Here is a 14,877-nt window from a genome sequence, read left to right on the forward strand (position 1 = left end):
CAAGGAAACATCATACACCACTAAGCTGCCATGGGAGGAACTGCAGCAATTTCTGAGACAGCAAATTAACATGGGTTGCATCATAAAAGTTGGAGTGCTTAAGCTATTTGTGGCTGGCAAACAAGCAGACTCAGTGCTACCAGCAGGTGACTATCACATGAAATTCAACATAAAGAATTTGGGTAACAAGATCGCATTCTCTCAAGAGAACAGGGCAAAGTACAGCAAAGTATCCAGGTTTGAGGTGGAATTTCCAGTCATGCAAGCTACCTGCACTGTGAGATGTTCCAGCAGCTTTGACTAACCTCTGCAGAAGGTCTGACTGCAGCACAGTGGAGCCCTAACAGAGCAAGAAAGAGTTCAGGCTAGAAACCAACAAGTCTGGCTTTAATATTCATGAAACATATGCCTACTGGGTCAAGGTTATCAGTGGAGCTAATTGAAGAAGCCAGCAGTAAATCCCCAGTTAATGATTTGAGTCAGCAAATAAATCAGAGACAGCCTTGAACAGTGTCTCAGAGAAGACACCACCAGGTGACTGCATAATAAAACCTGAGGCTCAGGATACAGGAGCAAAAGCTAGAAATACAAGTGCTGCAGGTCCCATACCTGAGCTCCCTCTCGCACCAGGTTCTTCTCCGCTATCAGATGCCTGGGTTTACTGGCTGAGGCAAGTAATAGAGGGCTGAGGAAGGCAAAACACAAATTTGCAGAGCCCAAACAGCATTTCCTCCTTTGGCATCAGCACTGCCTGTGCAGGCTGAAGCTGCCTTTTGAGTGGAGCCAGCTCCAGGCACTGGCAGGGCACTGACTCAGTGTGGAACTCCTGCCAAACCTCAGCTAAGTGCTTTGAGCCAGCTCAAGTACTTTAAAAACCACTGCACTTTTAACCCACAAAAGCAAGCTCTTTCTGTGCATTCAGTTTTACCTGAAGCTATGAAAGCCAGCTCACAGTTTGCAAGGGAACAGCCTGTGGACATGCAGAAGAGCACACTGAAGAGAAGGGTTAAACCTGTTGGTACCAGTGATTATTTTCATCTCTCCCAAAATATCTATCTGCCATAAGCCTCTCTGCATGCACAACTGGCCAAGTGTAATACAATAAAAATATTAAAAGTTTTTATTACCCTGTTTTCCTAAAATAAGATTTTGATACAGGCATTAAAGCAGTTGCTGTGTCCTGTATTCCAGCTTTAGAAGTTCCTGGCCAATGCCAAGTAAAGCATTCAGCTGCAGGGCAACATAGCAATAGTAACATTACTCTTGTGACAGATAACTGGTGACCCTTTACTTAAAAGAAGAAAATGCCTTCTCTAGTACTACCCTCTTTGGAAGCATGGGGAAGGGAACATTTTAAATAGAGCCAAGTCAAAGGCAAGGACTACAGCAGAACAGAGGAGAAAGAAAAGCGAGGCAAAGGCAGGTTTCTAGGTGGGAATAACTTTGCTAGGAGATGGAGACCTGTACTTACTTTATGCAGCCACAGGGGTATGTTTTCTAAGTTATTGTGGGATGGTTGCTTCTGCTGCACAGCTGCCCAGCAGTAGGAGTCCACATAAGCAGCTTGTCGCCAGGAGAAAGAGCTGGGTGCAAAACAGCTTATCTGAGCACCTGGGGAAACAAAGCCAAAGTTATTGCATCCTCAAAAGATTAAAAAAAAAAGAAGAAGAAAACAAGCTGAGGAAGAAAAGAACACACCTAAGATGTTATGGCATCCCAAGTTATTAGGGTAAGTGATCAGACAAAACAGAGCAGTTCTGGAGGGAGGAGGGTCACTGCGCTCTCACTGCACCCAAAAGCTCTAATTCCCACGGGGATCCAAGGATGTCTTGTAATGGTTGAGGCAGCATATTAGAAACACCTACCTTTAAGGCTATCTCCATAAGTTTTGTGGGGAATGTGATCCCAAAGACCTTTCTCACCTGCACTTAACTCAGGCTGGCCAAAGGGGAACCAACAAAGTGTGACCAGACAAGGCCTGAGGCAACAAAAGCCATCACATACCATCCTGTCACTATTTCCCAAAAGCACAACCTACAGCTCACATGTCTATCAAAACAAGACCTCAAACTCCATTCTTGCAGCCCAGCAATCCTTGCAATGATGGAAGAGCAACTTTTCCCAGGGTGCTGCCACTTCTTCTGCCTCTGAGACTGCAAATTATTTTGAGGGGTTCAAGCTATATGGGTGGAAACAAGGATTTCCTCTTGGAATTTTTGGCAGAGAAACTGTGACCCCAGACACCTCCAAAAGGTGCCAGGCTCCTCCTCTCCAGTACAGTGCCCAAGATCATGCATGAGACTGTCATCCCCATTCATTCCTGGGGCCTCTCCTGCTGCTCAGGAGCTCAAAATAAGATCAAGCAGCCAACCTCAGCCTTAGGGTCAAATCCTGCTCTGACCAGTCACAAGGCACCAGGTGACTCCTCCTCCAGCATATCTCAGCCAGGAAGAGTGGTTATGGGACATGAAGTATCAGTGGCTCCTCTGATAAAGCCAGTAATGCAGGATGAGAGGGTTCAACTTTCTTTCTGAAGCTTTGATAGTGAAAGCAATACCCCCCAAAACACATCCATTTCCACCAGACTTTCATAAATGTTGAAATAGGACAGTCATTTCAACAAAAAACTACAGAGAGATGAGATGCCTCTTCCATGAACAGTTCTTCTAAGAGCAACTTCCAACACAATATAAGAAAGAAGGAAAATATTGCTGTATTTTTCCCTCAACACATTCATCTAAGATGTGCTAATGGCATTGCTATGTGCTTTATGGGAATAAGTATTTAATATAAGATTATATCATTTGTTGTATCTTTTTGCTTGTTTAGCTTTCAGATAGTAAGAACTTGTTTTGGAAAAGAAGTCAGCTGCATTCACCTTGTAACTTTTACAGCCTGTTTACAATGTAGCACTGTCAAGGAGCTTTCTGAATAAAAGCCTTTCCATTTGAGCCACTCTTATAATTATTTCTAAGGCTGTGGTATCATAAGGACATGGTTTGATCATCAGGGTTTGACTTGCCACAAGCCTCCCTTACAGAAAACAAGTTACTGTTTATTAGAGCTGAGCTCACGTGACTTAGCAAAGTTGGCACCAGGCAGGCACTTGCACTCCCCCAAAGCTTTGGGAGTTTTTGTTTTCCAGATGATTTTAATTAGTTGTGAAAACCCAACAAATAATATATTAGAGAAAAAAAGGGGCAGAAAAAAAAGCAAATAAAAAAAAGCAGGCATTTAGTGACTGCTGTCCACTGGATGGGACCATTTATGCCCTGCTCTCATCATTTAACCAACCTGCTGCTGGTAGCTGTGCCCAGCATGGAGCAGCAAACAAGTGACCCTTTCAAAAGGACAGCAATGGAGTGCTCAGAAAGATGCTTTGTCTTATTCATGTCTGTGTATTCCACAAAAAGAAACACATTCCGTGTGTTCATTCTCACTAAAAGGCAGGACACCACTTAAAGTGATGGAGTGTTTAAAAGGCAGGAGTGATGAAAAGGGCAGCCACACCCCTTCTCCAAAATTAGTGATGACAAATGCACCCAGACTCCTTCTCCAAAATGTCGTATGCACAGCTTTATACCAGAATAGCTACAGTGAGGCCCGTGCTGCAGCAGAGCAGTGAACACCACTCTTCTAATCCCCGTGTTTCAGCAGGGACATGGCAAACCTGACCAAGGAGCCAAGCAGATGCAGCTCAAGCAGGGGGGACACTCCAGCTGTTGTGCTGGTTTTTAACTACCTGATTGCAGTCTTGTTTGTAAACACTTGTTAATTCAAATTACAACTTTGCAGTAATGGTAATAATGTTAATCTTAAACAGGGAACATGTTTTTGTGCATCGTCCCTACAGAACATAGATCATTAAATTCCTCAGAAAAAGGTCACCATTTTCCATCTTTTTTCCCATCCTTCTCTCCTCCAAAAGAGTAATAGTAGTGTATATAGAGAGATAATTTATTTCATGTCAGACTATTTTAGAAGAAGTAAAAATCTGTAGTGAAAGAAAGTGAAAAGAAATACGGCACAGGGCTATGTGCCTTCCACAGACCCGCTGTGCACATCTATTCACAGGGCTAGTTTATGAGAGGCTAACAGTCCTCTGCTATCAAAGAAACAGCCTCCTGGCTCAGTGACATGAACCCATTCATGTCCTTTGCTCCCACAAGTAATAGCCTGGGAAAGAGAAAAGCAGCAAACAAACTCATAACAACAGGGAGATAAAATATACAGTAGGAAGGATGAAGAGTAACAAATGATTGTATTTGTTAAGCAGTCATCACAACAGTTTTTGGCCAATTTATCATTACACTTGGCAATGCACTGTTTTTGTAATCATTCCCTGGTACTAAATTGGCTTTGGAGAGGGAGCTACAGGGATGTGACTTACATTTTTGCAAACAAATGAGGATAAAAAAATGCTACTGGACATTTTGCATGCACTCTAAAACAGAGCCCACCCAAAAGAGCTGCAGAAAACTAAGGCACCAACAGGTGCAGCCATGTATGATGACACTTTTCCAACAGTGCTAAGATGGAGCTGGTCATTGCAGCAGGAATTACTTGCAGGCACTCAACTGGGTGCAGAGTACAAGCTTCAGTCACTGCAGCCAGCGCACAGCGAGGATGAGCTGTCACCCCACCCTGCTGTGGCACATCTTTGTGGGTGCTTTGCCAACAAATTTCCAGCTATTGCCTCTATGTCTGTACCGGGAATATCTTTTTTTTCCCTGTAACTGGCTCCTCTGCAGCTCCTATGCAGGAAATCTATGTATGAGAAGCAGGAAATCTATGTATGAGAAGAAACTCTCAGAACCCCAAGGAAATCTCAGATTGAAAGGAGAGTCTCTATTCGGCACTGGACTGCTCTGCTGGGTGCAAGGCAGGATGAGCTGAGGGATCAGCACCCTCTGGCTGCATCCCTCACAAAAGGGAGGGCAAAGCCAGCAAGCCAAACTGATTTCCTCGTCAGCAGCTCAAAACCTGTCTGCTGACTTACACATCTAATTAAGAAACTGCAACTAGCAGAGATGACTTCCAAAAATCAATGCTAATCACAGGCATAACTATTTTTCCTTAACCAGGATCAAATGACTGCAGTTGACAGGATGAAACCTTTAGCAAGTAATTATTTGGATTCCAATACACTGCCATCACTGCAAAGAGATCTGCATACACTTGGAGGAAACCCTTTACTATTTAGCCATTAATTATTGCTATAATTTTCCACGAGGCCAAATGAACTTGCCATGATACCCAAACATCTGATTCTATCTACAAGAATTATGCACTTTAGTAGCCACTAAATACTCAAACAAGAAAATCAAGGCACAAACAGACAATGTACAGACTGCCAGGCACCATCCAAGGCACATCCTTCACCCCAACATTAAGAAGTATCTTAAAATATGAAAAAAATCCCAACACATACCAAAGAAGAAACAAATGTACATGTGGGTGTACAAGTATATACACATGCATTAAGAGCAGACCTGAAGGAATTATTTTATTTTATTTATAGATGCTTCTCACAGACTGAAGTGGCAGATTGGGTGAAACAGAAAAGACACTGTGTTGAAGAAGGAAGTATGGAGGAAATAGATGCAGAGGAGAAAAGTACCTGTTAACTAAGGTACTCTGGCAATGGAATAGTACAAGAATGTAAAGCTCAGCTGATTCAATATTTAAGTGGAGTGGGTCAGAGGTGTTAGCAACTACATTTCCCTCTCCATGGGGCTTTCAGTTATCCCCCAGAAGAGTCTCAAAATCATGCAATGGGAAAAGAAAAAAAAGCATTGCCTTACCATAAGTAAGCTTTTTGATCAATGGGGAGAAAGAACTGTGAATAAAATTCCACCACTGAGATTCAAGGAAAACAAAGAAGTTTCCCTTCATTTGAAGGAGAAACATTTCAAAACAGCGGTGATGACCATCTAGCTTCACTGCCAACATGGGTGGGACCCCAAATCTCAAGCAACACCAGAGGCCTATGATGCTTTTTACATTTACTCTGGCAGCAAAAGCAGCTCACCATCATTTCCACAGGAAATGTAAAGCTGGCTCTGTAGGAATTGAACAGAAAAGAATCTTACCAGAAGCTGAAGATGCTCACCCAATGACAGTATAGATGTGACATTAAAGCAAAGTTTTTGCAAGTTTTTCCTGGCTGCCCAAGCAGGCCTGTGCCTGATGCTGGGGCTCCTGCTCTTTCCCAAGCACTACTCACATTCTGAAGAGCAGCACAGTGTATCCTTCTGAGATCTGCACCTCTGCTGACAGAAGTTCTCAGCCTGTCTGGCTGCTCTGCACTGAGGCTCCTCGCACACTTGTTCTCTCAGCTCTTCATTAATGCCCTGGGTTTCAGAGCATCCTGCTGAATTAAATGCAAGGTGTGCAAATGCCTTGCATTTAATTCAGCATACAACCTGCTAAATTAGCATACAACCTGCTACAGCAGCACTGGGAGGGACTTTTCCAGCTCTCAGTCAGCAGCTGCCACAGTAATAGTCTTTGGCCTAATTACACCCAACCCAACTTCAGCCCCCAGCTCTCACAGAAGTCACAAGATGGGATCATTTCCCAAAAGCCTCCCCAGGAACTTGTGAACAAGGAGAGGGACATCAGCAGGGAGGACCAGATGCGGCAGCAACAAAGGAAAGAAGCCAAATTCAAGACTTAAGAGTGCTTTTTTCAAGGTATTTGTTGTGTTTTAGTCTCATAATTGAGGTGTTTTTTCCCCTTTCTATATATTTTATTCTCATGACTGCTTGAGACACATGATTAACCTGTATAAAGAGATGAAGGCCCCATGCAACAAGGGGCACTGCAGGTGGGCACTGCTGCCATCGTGAATCCCACAGAAGCTGCTGGGATGCAGTATCCAGAGCTCCTCACTAACACATTCACTCTGTGTATTCCACCAGCCAAAGCATCTCAAATCCCACAGGCAGCCAGCTGCAAGGATGGAAACTGAAAGAACAAACTGGGTGAAAAAAACTGCCCAGAAATTATGTGGAAATTGAGCAGGGCAAGCAAGGATTGTCACCACTGGGAAAGCCCAAAGTGGTCAGTGGGGACATTAACCATGTCACGTGTACAGCATAGGGCAAGGTTCCACCTTTCCACCTTTGAGCACCCTCCAGGAAAGATGCACCAGAAAGCAGGCACTAATCCCAGAATTCCAGCAGTGCTCACTGGCTGGGCGCTGCAGCTGCATTTTCCATGCTTCCAGCAGAGAAATCCTTTCTGATTCAGCTGGAATCTCATTTATTTCCTGAAAATCCCATCAAAACTAGAAGTCATTCAGTGGCTTCAGAGAACCTCCATGGCCTTTGTAAACATTTTAGCAATTTTGCATAATTAAGAGCAACCTTACGTAGGAGGAAAAATGCAGAATGACACCACGCTGCAACGGAACAGGAAAGCAGAGCAGGAAGGGAAGGGTGACAGGATGAGGTGCCAAGAGAACCTGAGGTGGAAAGGATGCAATTATCCTAACAGAAATAGGAGCTCAGCATTCATGTTCTAAAAGGGTGTTCAGTTTTTGTACTCTGAGGCAGGTATTTTCACCAAACACTTCCACATCCACCTCTGAGTTGCTCTTTTTCAGACCTAAAAGTGGACCCTGACATTTTCTCCCAGTTTAGTGCTCCTGAGCCTTTTCAGAGCATGACTGTATCAGGAAGTGTTTGAAAACAAACCTTGCTGTCTATTTTATCGCTGGCTGAACACCACAGCTCACATAACCAGGCATTTCCAGCCCCTAAAACATTCTCTGTTCCCCCAAATACCTTAATGGAAGCAGTTTGGGCTGTCCTGTAAGCAGCCAGACTGTTGAGCTGCAAGTTCTGTGTGGGAAAGAGGTGACAGCTGTAAAAGCAGCGTGGCTGATTTACTATCACTTTCTGTATGGACACCACGTGGTGCAGTTTCACCCATGCCCAGACCCTGACGTATTTCTCGTACCTATTTTCATATCTATTTTTCAACTAAAAAAAGCTCAGTTTTCAACCCTGTGTTTTCTTCTAACAGCTTATCACGATTATAAGCAAAAAGAAACACTAGCAAGATATAGTCCACATTTTTGTTCTCGCTTTATGAATCTACTGCAGTCACAGATTCAATCTAGTTTTACTTTTAATAATGAAATAATGGAAAGATGAGAACTCATCTGAAAGAAAGGCACACTTTTCTGAACTCTGCAGTTCAATGGTGTGTTTGATCTTAATGTAAGGGAGGAAAATGAAAGAAATAAAAGAAACCTTGATACACAGGCACTGTTTCAAAGTGGATCCAGCACTCCCAGAGTAGAAGCAGAAAGAACTAAGAGACCCATATAGAAGCTAGTGTATGGAAATGCAAACCCTTTTTCACTGCTTTAAGAGGAGGAAATCCGCACACACCAGTAACAGATCTAAAACTAAAAGAAGCAGGTTAGAGTACAGAAATAGGGTTGCATCCATGTGGTTTCTGGATGAACAGAGCTGCCAGAGGGTTCACATCTGGTCTCAGCATTCCCAGCCTGGCTGTCCTTTGCTCCCCTGGACAGTTACTGCAGGCCACAGTGACGTGGGTCAAACCCACACCTACTGCAATAGACGTGTAGCTGTTTGTAAACACAACAATCTGGGGCTTCTTATCTCTTAAGCAGTCTGGTGTCTGACTAATGCTATTCGTGATGGCTTTGCAGATGCATCACTAATTCAAAGTCCCATTCCAGCTTCCACCCTCCTGACATTCACCTAATGAATGACCTAATCCTGTAGATGATGGAGATCAGGTATACAACACTGAACATCAATAAACAGGTACATGTAGTAAACTAAACTCTCTCTGAAAGGTGGGAAATCTTGTGCTTTATCCCTATCCCGAAAGGGACAGTACTGCTTATTCACCTTTGAAATCTTCATTCATATAATACTATTCTTATAGAATCATAGAAAGGCATGGGTTGGAGGAGACCTTAAAGATTCACTCCCCAGGCTACACGAGCACTTCTGTAACTTGGAGATGGGGGTAAAAAAAGGATAGTAAAATAATTAGGAAACTTAGCTCTTCATCTATAAAGCAGTTTTCTCTCCCGAGTGGCAGCAGAAATTGAAAACTGAACTGGAACAACTGCAGAAGTGCAGCGGAGTGGGGGAAAGTTTTGGAGACCTTTCCCGCTGCCCACCCTGTGGATGACCAGCCCCATTGAGCCGCCCGCAATGTAAAGGCAGAGCTCTGACAGCCCTTCTCCGTGACACCTGTCCCTGACAGCTGCTGAGCCACACCGAGATCCTGCTGCCAAACACCGAGCGCCGGCAGCCGGGCAGTTCCCGGGCACATCCCGGCTGGCCGCTCCAGGCTGAACTGCGCTGGGAACAAAGAGCGGCACGGCTGCAGCGCTCCCCATCACTCGCACGGCTGGGCTGACAATGCTCCTGCTCGGGAGAGAACGGCAGGGCCAGGGAATGCCCCAGCGAGGAGGAGGGCACGGGGAAGAGCGGGGAGGGCCGGCCAGGCAGCCCAGCACACCTGGATGAGCCTGGCGCCAGGGATGCTCTCCGGAAGGCTGCTTTCCGGGAAGGCAGGCCCCCTGCCCGCGGCCCAAAGGCGCCCTCTGCTCTGCCCTGCGCTGCCCCGAGCGGGAACCCTCCGGCAGCCGAGCCCCACAGAGCGCCGCTCCCGCCCCGCCGAGCCCTTTGTCCGCAGCGGGAGGCGCCGGGAACCGGGAGAGAGGTTACCGATGGAGACCTCCTGGGCGAAGGCGAGGGAGATGAGGAGCAGCGGCAGCCCCACGGCGATGCAGGTGACGATCTTGTCGAGCGCCAGCTCCAGCCGCAGCCCCTTGTAGCGCGTCTCCGGCGGCTCCTTCAGCAGGAAGTCGGAGAACACGTACTCGGTGGCGATGTGCGCGATGGCCATGGCGGGCTCGGCACGGCTGGGCTGGCCTGTCCCGGGCTGGCCTGTGCTGGGTTAGGCTGTGCTGSGCTGGGTTAGGCTGTGCTGKGCTGGGTTAGGCTGTGCTGKGCTGGGYTAGGCTGTGCTGGGCCCCGCCCRGCTCCGCCCCGCAGCCCGGCCCGGCCCCGCCCGGCGAGGGGGGCGGGGGGCGCGGAGCGGCGTGCTGCTGGTCGGAGCGGGGACTGTGGGCTGTGCCGGCCGCCCTGGGGGTCACTGAGTCACGGAATAGCTTGGGTTAGGCGGGCTAAAGATCATCCGATTCCAGTCCCCCGGCTGTGAGCAGGGACACCTTCCGCTAGACCGGATTCAGCCTGGCCTCAAACGCCACCAGCRTGGGGCATCCACAGCTCCCCTGGGCAACCTGTGCTACCCGTGCCACCAGCCTCACAGTAAAGAATTTCTGAATAAAATCTGTTCTAAACCCACCCTCATTCAGTTTAAAGCCATTCCTCTTTCTCCTATCACTGCATATCCTTGTAAAGTGTCATTCTCCCTCTTTTTTATAAGCCCCCTTAGGTACTAGAAAGTCATAGGGAAGTTTGTCTAGTGCCTTGTCTTCTCTGGGCTGAACAATTGCTATTCTCTCAGTCTGTCTTCCAGGACAGGTGCTCCAGCCCTCCCTTGCRTCATCTTTGTAGCCTCCTCTGGATGTGCTCTAGTGTATCCATGTCTTTCTTACACTGAGCTGGACACAGCACTCCAGGTGAGGTCTCATGAGAGCAGGGTAGAGAGGCAGAATTCCCTCCCTCACCCTGCTGCCGACACTGCTCCAGATGCAGCCCAGGATGATGTTGGCTTTCTGCACTCCGAGCATGCTGTTGGCTCATGTCCAGCTTTTCATCCACGAGAACCCCCAATGAAGGGGCCTTCCATGAGTTCTTCTCCCTGTCTGTACTCATGCCTGTGGTTGCCTCAAGGCAGGTACAGTGTTTGACTTCTTGTGTCACGGTTTGTGCCCACCAGCTCAGGTTATCTCACCAGGCACTGCCAAGAACAACCCGACTCTGTCCACGTTAGGCTCCCATCAGCTGTTTGCACACACAGGATATCCCGTGAGCCACCTTCTCCAGGCCGATGAGTCCCAGCTGTCTTGGCACACACCTTCCCACCCCATCTGACAGATGCTCCGAGCCCCTAACCTACCCCTAACCATCATGTAGTGTGGTACTTTCCCCACACAAAATGTTTGATCACTGCTTCTCAGGTCACTTCTCGTGGGAGTCTCTGGGATGCTTTCACCTTTAATAACCCTTAATTTCTTTGCCCCTCTATACTTTTSCTGTTAGCTTCTGGACCTCTGTAAGCTTGAAGCATCCTCAGTCCTGTCAGCCCCAGAGTCACAGAAGTCACATGTCTACCCCATGATGAGCCACCTTCTCTGCTTTGCTTTCATGGAACACTCCCCAGTTCATTGCTTTCTACCAAAGGGACAAACTATTCCCTTCTCCACTCAAYTCCCCCTTTATGAAACTGCTGTCCTATCTGCTTTCAGTTGTCCTCTCTAGTTTTTCCAAGCCATAAGCCAAGGAAATAATTCCTCATATGGCAACTGTTCTACAATGCCAATTCCCTTTCTTATTCTATTTGTGCTGCTGTGCCCTTTGCGGGATGAGGCCAGGAGGTTTGACTCATTCTGTGTACAAGATGCAGGAGCTCCAGACATTTATGYAATGGGACTAAGGGGTTTTGTGTTTTGCTCTCTTCTTAATTTGTACTGATTCCTAATATTTAATTGCCCTTCTACCCACTAAAAAACCCTGGAGCTAATGTTGTCAATTAAGTATTACAWATAAGATCCCATTTCTGAGATGCTTACACAGTGCAATCCACATAAGGTTAGGATTGTTTTTTCCAGAGGTAATACTGTAAATGTATCACTATTAAATTTTGTCCATTTTTTAACTGGTTTTTTTCATGCTACATGTGCTTGAGATTGTCACTCAACTTGTCCACTCTTTTACACAATGTTTACAAGAAATAGTGAAGAGCAAGGGGCCTTGTAGCTCCCCATGAGTGACTTTCAACATGAAATCTGACCACTTTTCWCTGTSTTTTAACCAGTTTTTTTWAMCYYCMWKGRMTWMYYMWYCCMWKGKKRWTTYMWTTCCTTAAGAAGCTTTAACTGAAGACCTTAAATTTCTTATGMAAATATAAGCAGGCTATATGCATCCATGTCTCTTACCTATGCACTGAGTCCTTCAAAAATCTTCCTAAGGCACAATTTTCTTTGGGAAAAATATAAAGTACAAATTCTTCCATCTTCTCTTCTGCTCCTTTGGACACTTTCCTGGTTTTGTTTTTAGAACTGTTTCAGCCAGCTCCCRTTTTGTGGCTGACAGAGCTGCTTAGTCCTCTGGAAAGTTTTTAAAGGTTTACCTTGCATTCGTCACCCACCCTTCAAGCTTTTAGTTCTAGGACAATTCCCAACTGGTACCCCAGTTTATAACMCAGATTTTTCATACTTGAGGGCCTGTAACACTCTGTGGAGAAATGCCTGCTCTGGTGACTTGATCTTCTGTTTATTTTTTTTTTTGCTTAACTCTGTTCAGCTGATGCTTCAGCCCAACACGGATGCTGTCCTTCAACACAGGTGTCAAAGCTGCCACTGGGCTGCCTGCACCAGGCAGGCCATGTAAACTCATTGCTTTACATTTTCTGTGATGTTTCATGATCTCTGTGGCAGGCTGTGTCACCTGCYCTGGCAGCAGTGACAATGACATCCTGGGACCCTTTGGAGCCTTTCACAGCCACCGTCCAGCTGAGCAGCAGGCCAGAGGAAACAAACCATGCCAAAGGTTCGTACAAATAGATGGATTTTTTTAAATTAGAAATGTAATCACTTTGGCGGGCCTGTTTCTATAGTCAAAAGATATTTATTATTTTGTTTCTAAAACATTGGGYGCATTAGCTACCCTAGAAGGAAGTACCAAGTAATTTCCTTTCTTAATAGTACATGTTTCAGTGAAAGGCTTTAATTTTATAGGTATACAGAGAACAAAAGTTCTGCACAGACAGTGTTTTTGCACAGAACAGGAGACCCCAATTTTAATATTTACAGAACAGGAAGATGAAAGGATTTAGAGCATCTGTTTTTGCCAGCGCAAATGGAAGATTTTGAGAAGGAAATTTTGTTTCTTGCTGTGATGTAAATTCTACTATGGCTCAGTTCTGCATTTCTGCTTCATGTGTGTGCTTCTAAATGACTGAGGAAAACAAAGAAATAACTGAGAAAAATCCTAGAAACTTCAACATATTGTTTGACTGTACATCAGTGCAGGACATGTTTAAGCTACAGTAAAATTTCCTACCTTTGAACATACTTTAAAATACAGAAGTGGAAAAAATAAAATGAAGAAAAAACACAACCAACCCAGCAACCTAAATTTACATTCAAAATCAAATTTGTATAAACAGTTTCACAAAGGTGTTTGTTCCAGAGTTCCTCTGCAAGAGCTGGAACAGGTGTGAGCAGGCAAGAATGAACACAATCTAACTAAAAATGAGCTATAAACATTCAAGTGTCACTAAACATAGTTTGATTCTGTCTGTCTGCCTCACAGAGCACAAAGATCAGCCTCCTGATGGCTTCATTACAGGCAGGGAGTGAGGTSGTGCTCAGTGCAAAGAAGAGGTACAGAATCAGGACCATACCAAGCAGCAGTTAAAAAGTCRATTTATCTCTTGGAGGTTGCTCAGGGTTACGTTTTTGGAGATAAAAAAATGCTGTTAGAAACTAACAGCATGGGCACTGCTGAACCCATTAAATACTAAAATGTGTTTGCAGGTCTTCAAAATCTGACCTCAGTGCACCGTTTCCTCATTTAACAGGGAAAAAAAAGTGGGAGAATCACTTCAACATTAGTGAATTCATTGAGCCAGACTTTGGGAAACTGCAGGGACTTGGAGATCAGCCCCTGCTCCTTCAGAACATAAACCAGTCCCTGTCAGTGTTTATTTCCTAGCATGAGCCCCATGTTTGTGCACAGAGTACATGGATGCCATGCCACCTGCTCCTTATTCTATGGAAATCCTGTGGATGCCAAGAGGTGTGCTGCTCTACTCAGCTGCCAGATTGGATCTTGAACAAAGCTCAGCTGAACTCCAGAGAAGTGGAAACGGTGATGGGTGGAAGGTGGCTCCTGGAGCTGAGCCCTACAGCTCATGTTCACTCTTGTGAGCCCTGGTCATGAGGTAGGACTGKCAGCATGTGGCCTGCTCCAGTTTGATTAGCAGCATGTCACCTGGCAGTATTAGGTTAATRGCTGGACTCAATGATCTTAGAGGTATTTTCCAACCCTAATGACTTTATAACTCTATCCCTGTGAACGATATTAAAAGTGGGGATTTACAGGGAATCTGTCAGAAGTGCACTTTTATCATGCAGAGCCGTGTAATGGATTCTATTTCCTTGGTGGGTGATGAAGCAGAAGAAGATTAATGCTGTTGACAGCAGAACAAGTCCAATGAAAAAGAAAGCTGCGAGTATCAGGCTGGCTTCTCCAGGACTCAAAGTTTTGCCGAAAAAATTGCCCACTTCATTGTCATAATCTGTTAAAAGAGATTAATGATCTGTTAAAAGAGAAATCTGTGCATGAATCTGAAGAGTTTTAAATGACACTTTAAAAAATCTGTACCCTTTGTAGGGGTTCTGTTTGTTGCAGGAGTTGTACTGTATGCTCCAGTTGTGAGTCCTCCTTCTGAAGGAGCTTCCCACTCTCTTCTCTCTTCTCAGAAAGAAAAAAAAGCATAGGTAAGTTGAATGCCTTAACGAATAGTTATCTTTTGAAAAACTAGAGTTGACTTTTTTCATTATTTCTGCCTTGTTGGTCTGAACAGAAGTCATGATTAGATCATCAYAGCTGCTCCTCTGAKSAGCTCCACGGGCAACATTCCCCTTCTCTGTAGGCATCTTTATTACTCCACTACTGACTGTAK

At 45.3% G+C, this 14,877-nt stretch overlaps 2 protein-coding genes across 5 annotated transcripts in view; both read right to left on the reverse strand.

The window, feature by feature from the left end:
• Window positions 1–1,366: 1,366 nt before the first annotated feature.
• LOC130585581 (pannexin-1-like) lies at window positions 1,367–9,999 on the reverse strand. Its single transcript, XM_057386146.1, has 2 exons — window positions 9,726–9,999; window positions 1,367–1,611 (listed from the first exon to the last, which is right to left on the reverse strand). The coding sequence occupies exons 1-2, from the start codon at window positions 9,904–9,906 to the stop codon at window positions 1,382–1,384; spliced, it is 411 nt and encodes a 136-aa protein (XP_057242129.1). The 5' UTR covers window positions 9,907–9,999; the 3' UTR covers window positions 1,367–1,381.
• Window positions 10,000–12,753: 2,754 nt separating this feature from the next.
• The window catches only part of HEPHL1 (hephaestin like 1), a 34,143-nt gene continuing 32,019 nt past the window's right edge, over window positions 12,754–14,877 (reverse strand). For all 4 annotated transcript variants that reach the window (XM_057386149.1, XM_057386148.1, XM_057386150.1 and 1 more), the window contains 2 exons: window positions 14,577–14,666; window positions 12,754–14,490 (listed from right to left, as the gene is read on the reverse strand). In XM_057386149.1, coding sequence (XP_057242132.1) covers window positions 14,288–14,490; window positions 14,577–14,666 — 293 coding nt within the window. In that variant the 3' untranslated portion in view covers window positions 12,754–14,287. The remainder of the gene's footprint in view (window positions 14,491–14,576; window positions 14,667–14,877) is intronic.

Source organism: Malurus melanocephalus, unplaced genomic scaffold, assembly GCF_030028575.1.
Source record: "Malurus melanocephalus ecotype Western Australia unplaced genomic scaffold, MMel_1.1 scaffold_922, whole genome shotgun sequence".
In the NCBI taxonomy this organism is placed as follows: domain Eukaryota; kingdom Metazoa; phylum Chordata; class Aves; order Passeriformes; family Maluridae; genus Malurus; species Malurus melanocephalus.

Bases quoted from the DNA above. Each gene is read 5' to 3' on its own strand.
- LOC130585581 (XM_057386146.1), bottom strand. From the start codon at position 9,906: ATGGCCATCGCGCACATCGCCACCGAGTACGTGTTCTCCGACTTCCTG. The intron at 1,612-9,725 runs GTAACCTCTCTC...TTGTTTCCCCAG, and splicing joins CGCCCAGGAGGTCTCCATCG to GTGCTCAGATAAGCTGTTTT.